General features: G+C 40.3%; 1 protein-coding gene across 1 annotated transcript; it reads left to right on the top strand.

The window, feature by feature from the left end:
- Positions 1–205: 205 nt before the first annotated feature.
- SYPL1 (synaptophysin like 1) lies at positions 206–4,637 on the top strand. Its single transcript, XM_030016423.1, has 5 exons — positions 206–333; positions 1,087–1,205; positions 2,391–2,595; positions 3,460–3,648; positions 4,506–4,637. The coding sequence occupies exons 1-5, from the start codon at positions 265–267 to the stop codon at positions 4,635–4,637; spliced, it is 714 nt and encodes a 237-aa protein (XP_029872283.1). The 5' UTR covers positions 206–264.
- Positions 4,638–6,149: the final 1,512 nt, after the last annotated feature.

Genomic DNA, 6,149 nt, shown 5'->3' with positions numbered 1-6,149 from the left:
CCACGCAGCTGGGCTCTCCCCTCCCGCGGGGGCTGGCCTCCCCCAGCCTCTGATTTGGGGCTGAAGAGCCCCGGTGTGAGGTAACGCTGGGTGGGACCAGCCCTGGCATGAGGTAACACGGGGTGGGGCGGGGCCGGCCCAGTGTGGGGTGAGTGGGTGTGGCAGGGGTGCGGCAGGGAGGAGCACAGGGGCTGCCCATATAGGGAGGTGCCTGTGGTCAGGTGGTGGTGTGGGTTCTTGCTGACTGCTGTGGTATCTCCCAGGATGGCTGGCTTGAGGGTGGACTTTGGCTTGTTCCTGGAGCCTCTGGGCTTCATTAAGGTCCTTGAGTGGGTGAGTGGGGCTGGGGAGGCACAGAGGGAAGACCTCTCTTCTCCTCATGGGGCTGCTTCTTCTCCTTTCCAAGGCCTGGCTTTGCTCCTGTCTCATAGCTGGGTAGAACTAAAGGGGTGTGTGCTAGCGGACTGCCTGCTCCCTGCCTCATGTTGCTGGTGGTGGATGTTCAATATGAGGCTGCTCTTCAGCTAAGCCCTCTGGCTCGAAGGGAAGAGAACAGTTCTGTGGATACGTAAAATCTATGTGTTAATTAAGTTTGTCATAGTAACTTGTGCTGCTGTCTGTTGTGTGTTCAGATTATTGGGGGTTTAGGGTTTTGCTAGTGAGCAAAGGGAAAACCAAGAGCTACTCAGGGGGTCATGTTGCTGTGCAATACTATGAGCATGTAGCTTCTAGCTATGCTAATGTGCTGTTGTGGATGTCTGAGATGCCTAAAAATACTTCCCTTATGAACTGTAAGAGGTACTGTGCTGGCTTTTAGCATTTAAAAAAAAGAAACTTTTAGGGTAGAGATAAGAGAAATATAAACAAAAAGAACTTTCAGATTGGCTTCTGTTAGTGGTGTTGCTCGTGGTTTTGGGTTATAGAAACTCAATGTTTCCATTACCCCTTGATATCACTTAATGCTTTCCCATTGCTAACTTAGTCCCTGTTTCTTGCTTTCATTAGCTGTTTCAGCTAAAAGGTTGAGCTTGTTTCCTTTGAGCTCTAGTGTTGTGTACTAATATGTCTATGCATCAATTCCTACAGATTTTTTCTATCTTTGCTTTTGCCACGTGTGGAGGCTTTCAAGGTGAAACGACCCTTCTAGTTTCTTGCAAAGGTGTGGTAAACAAAACAGTTACAGCTGCTTTTGCTTATCCATTCAGGTGAGTATTAACTCTTCAGTTGTTTCCCCATCTGTCTCTCTGTGAATATACTTACTGTACATATCTGAACTAACATGTGAAACCTCTGGCTTGCTCTGCAGTAGTAAAAAAAAAAAACCAAACTTAGTTGTAATTGTTCAAAATATTGTGGTTGTCAGTGCCTTATAGAAAGAAGTAGGTAGAAATGGTAATAGGCTGTATTACTGCTTTGTATCACTCTACCTTAAGCTCTATTCTAGTAGTGCATGAATGCTACAGAAAGCAATAATAATCAAAACAGTGCAATTAACCTTAGCAGCCTATTTCTTCATCAGTCTGCAGTTGCTTTGGAGGTATAGGTAAGATTATTTTGTATGTGCCATTATCATATTTTTGTTTAAAGGATGAATGGAAAATACTTTTCAGTTCAGTTCACTATGATCTTGGTGAGAGTGGGTGTTGGGTCCATAAAAACTAAGTACTCGACTGTTGTTGTAGTGCTCTTGCAGAGACAAGCTCCTTTCCTGGAGCATGAGGAGGAAGGCTTCCTCTTTGTTCTCACAGCTGCACAGTTACAACAGGTGCAGAGTTGGTGTTCCATATGTGTTCAATAAGCATAGGTGTAAGCATAGAAATAGATTCAGAGGCCAGCTAGTAAAAATTACTACAGAAGTATAGAATTTGGTCACAAACCCCAGCATTGTAACAGCACTTGGAGGGGAGAGTGGGAATCTGAAATAATTCTGTGCTGGTCACTGAGTGGTTGCTGCTGGTCACAGGTTTAATTGAACTTTGTATGCTTGAAGATTCAGTGCTTGTATTTTCTTGTAGCTGTAATGCAACTCAGTGCCTTTTAAGTCCTGATCCCCTTGTTTAACTGCCAGTCTCTAAAATAATGTTGTTAAGTCTAAAATGGTTTAGTTAAGTTTGCTTCCAAATTAGAGTTTTTCTTCAGTTGCTCTAAACTTAAACTGAAGATACTTTTCCTGAAGCTGCTATTGCATATCTCAGTGTAGGATAGGGAACAATCTTCAGATATCTTGACAAATCTTTGTGTTTTATAACTACTACGTAATACAAATATAAATTGTCTTTTAGAGTAAACTTACACAACCAGAATGCTGAAGCACTGTTACTGTGAAGCGCGACTGTATGAAATTTCCACCGTAGCAAACTCTAACTACATGGAGGATATAATCTTTGCAGGTTGAATACTGTTGTATTTAGTGTACCAGACCCAAAACGCTGTGGTGGTACTTGGACTGATGTTTATCTCGTGGGCAACTTCTCCTCTTCTGTGCAGTTCTTTGTCACACTTGCAGTGCTGGTATTCCTCTACTGCATTGCTGCCCTTGTGGTATATATTGGATATAAGCATGTGTATCAGCAAAATAGCAAGTTTCCACTAACTGTAAGTAATACTAAGGTAATTTGATGTTTTGCCTTTGAGACCACAAAGAGATGAGAAATACTGCTAATACAAGAATATCTGAATAACTTATGAACATTCAATAGTTCCAGAAGTTAGATGGAGCATGAACACAAGTATGTCAGACTAGTCACTACAGCAGTCAAGCAGAAAATGGGACTCAAAGATCTTGAACATCCATGGCATCATACCTTGTGCAGTTATTGAAGCAGAGTGGAACGAGGGTCCACCTTCCCAGGTGAACAGTGTCTTCACCACAACTTTACTTCTGTACAATGTATTTGAATATACAATTGTTCCATAGGTGGAACCTCCCTTGTTAGTCTCTGGGAATTTTCCATGTGTAGAGCACCTGCTGTGCAGATGCAATTGGCAGAGGGAAATATTTATGTTGTGAATGTTAGTCACCTTAAATACCAAAGCCCTGATCCTCAGAATGAGAAATTTCAGAACATGCCCAGAAACAGATCTAGCAATGTTTCAAGCCAAATTTTAGCATATCAGCCATCCAGATTTAAATCCTCTGCCCTTTCTCCCCTGTCACCCCCACTTTACTAAACTTCAACTTAAATTTTTATAAGTGCTAGGCATCTGATTTAAGAAACTTAAAAAGGATAAGATCACCTATGCTTGATAGATGCAAAAGACACGCTTTTGTAGCTGATTATCAACACAGAATATAACTTGTGTTGTAATTACAACATTGTTAATGGCTAAGCTTGCTTGTGATCATTAGCACTGGTGCAGTTATTTTGGTGATATAATTGATACTGTCTCTGCCTTGTTCTCTTATGTACAGTCATGCAATTTTTTTTTAACCTAACAGTGAGTACTTCTTTTATACAGGACTTGGCTATCACTGTCGTAATAGCCTTTCTGTGGCTGGTCAGTACTTTTGCTTGGGCAAAGGCACTTGCTGACATCAAAATGTCCACAGGGGCCAGCATTATTCCAGGAATTGAATCTTGCAAAGCACCAGGAACAACTTGTCGTTTTGCTTCTGCGACCAGCATGGGAACTCTGAATGTATCTGTGGTATGTATGCCTTCAGCCATATGGGTACAATAAATGTGTTAGAAAATAGCCAATGGCACCCAAGAGCCCTGTTCTACTGATTGCATGTGTTGCTTTACGGGTTAAGAATGCTTTATGGGTTATCAGTCATTCAGGCCCATGAATACTGTGGTAAGACACTGACCAAATTTTTTCTTGTTTCTTTGAAGAAATTAAGAGAAACAACTTGTAGGATCTGTCTCTAAAGCTGTTAGATGCAGCATTTCCAGGCACATTTGAGTATATTATTTCTGTCTGTAGCCAAGAGCACCTTAAAATATGTTATTGTGGCACCCAAGTGGTTTGTTGACTGATATAAGTAAGGAGGGAACACTATGCTTCCTGCTCTGTCTTTTCATGCTGAACGTAGCTTTTTAATCAACTGTGAGCATTTTTACACATCAGGTAGAGGTTCCTTGGAATACAATGATATAAAGCTCATCTTCATAGAAGGAGCTCCTCACAGCAGGGCAAATGAGGCTTATTGTATGATCTTCCTAATGAATCCTGCTTTTCAAAACTCTGGCTGTTATTCATTGTCCCAGTAATAATTAATCACGTGCTCTGGATGGGCATATGCAGAGGTTCTGAGTGACTGAAAAGAATTTGTCTAATTCCATGCAAAGGATAGAGTAAGCTGACTATCTGGTTTCCAAAGAAGTCTGTTAAAATAGCTTGTAATATTCTAAAGCATGTGGAAATGTCTTGTCCAAATCAAAGAGGTGCCAAAGATAGTGGTTGTTTCTGGCTTGCCTTGAAGTCATATTCTGGCTTTTAAACAAAAAAATAACAAACAAAAAACCCTGCACCTTAATCTCACCTTTTTTCTTGACCTACAGGTGTTTGGCTTGCTTAATATGGTTTTGTGGGGAGGAAATGTTTGGTTTGTATACAAGGACACCAACCTGCACAACCAATCAAACAGAATTTCTCAAAGTCCAGGAATATATCCAACTCAAAGAGGAATATGAAAACAAGGTGATACTTTGAAGTGCTTCCACTTTTATATCACACTGCCAAGAGCATGGAGCCATTAGGATTTATTTCAATAATAACTGATAATACTTGGTACAAACTTCTTTTTTGTACTATGGTTTGACATAAGGTCTTGGATACTCCAATTGAAATGTTTAATTATCTTGAAATATATTATGCCTTTTGAAGTTGTGCGGCTTTTTATTACAGTTTTTGAAGAGCAAAATGTTCAGGTTATCTGGATGCTGACCCTTTCAGGTTCTTAAATTAGCCTCAGAGGAGGGGTGGGTGAGAAGAAGCTGCATTTGGGTTATTACTGCAACTCCTTTAGTCCTAACAAGCCTTGGCTGAAAAATGAAATGTAAATGCAACTAGGGTATGTGAAAATGCAGTTCAGCTTCTTCCTATCACTGATACCTTGAAAAAGCCATCTGAGTAGAACTCATAGCTCTGACAGTTGCAGCCATCGCATGTAGGTTTCCAGATATTCCATTCAGATTACTGTATCAATTCTGCTTACAGGCCTGTCTGGAAGGACATTACTTCTGTGTTTTAATATGTTGTTCCCATTTAATAGCTTGGGACAATCTCTGAACAAGAAAATAGCTTTACAGTTTCACTATAAACTCATTTAACAAAGATGAGACTGTGTATATGTGTGCAATAGATGACTTAAACACTTGGAAAAAAAAATGAAGTGTGGCCCAAAACTCTTACAAATACTGTAGAAATCAAAGCTGATATATTCCAACTGCTAGTGTCTGGGCTTCTATGAATTCCTTTTGAGGTGCTGAACAACGCTTGTGTATGAAAGGACATAACTGGAGATGTCCGAACATGATAGTCTTCATTGATGTTGTTCAGCTTATTCATTGGGAGCAATATTTGGTTCTTCTCATGTGGACTTCTTTAGTAAAAATATCTGACTGAATTTGACAAATCTAATAAGCTGTTCAGGCTTTTTGATTTGCTTAAACTGTTTGTGATGAAAATAGGCATAATAGTGTGTGTATATATAACACAAATCCTAATTGTTTAGTGTGCCAGAGCAACTGACTTTCTGATAGTAAACTTCCAGTCCAAAGAGTATAATAAGATAAGTATGGCTGTTGTTGAAATGAAGTGCCTTGAGTCCTTACTGCTGTAACAGCGATGCAAATGTATTGGCTTTGTAGCTTCTGGGACATGGCTTTAGCTATAGCTGAATGAGTTATCTGTGCTACAGAAGGGTTTTTATACTGATGCCTTGGGTTTTCTTGTAGGGAGAACTACCTATCACTCTTGCAGACTAAAGCTGCTTGGTGCTGCCCAGAACTTCTTTCTGTCAGCCCAAAGTGGGGGTTTTTATTACTTATAACTGTCCAAAACTTCATTTGAATTTCCTTTTGGAAGAGGTAAGAAGTGCAATGTTCAAGGGTCCTTTTTTAAAAGCATGCTCTTCTGTTTCTTTCCTGTTCCTGGATAAGGGATTTGAAAGCAATGAGCTTCTGCTGTTTCCTGTTTAACAA

The sequence above is a fragment of the Aquila chrysaetos genome, chromosome 5 (assembly GCF_900496995.4).
Source record: "Aquila chrysaetos chrysaetos chromosome 5, bAquChr1.4, whole genome shotgun sequence".
NCBI lineage: Eukaryota > Metazoa > Chordata > Aves > Accipitriformes > Accipitridae > Aquila > Aquila chrysaetos.
This window is presented reverse-complemented; position numbering and strand designations above follow the sequence as displayed.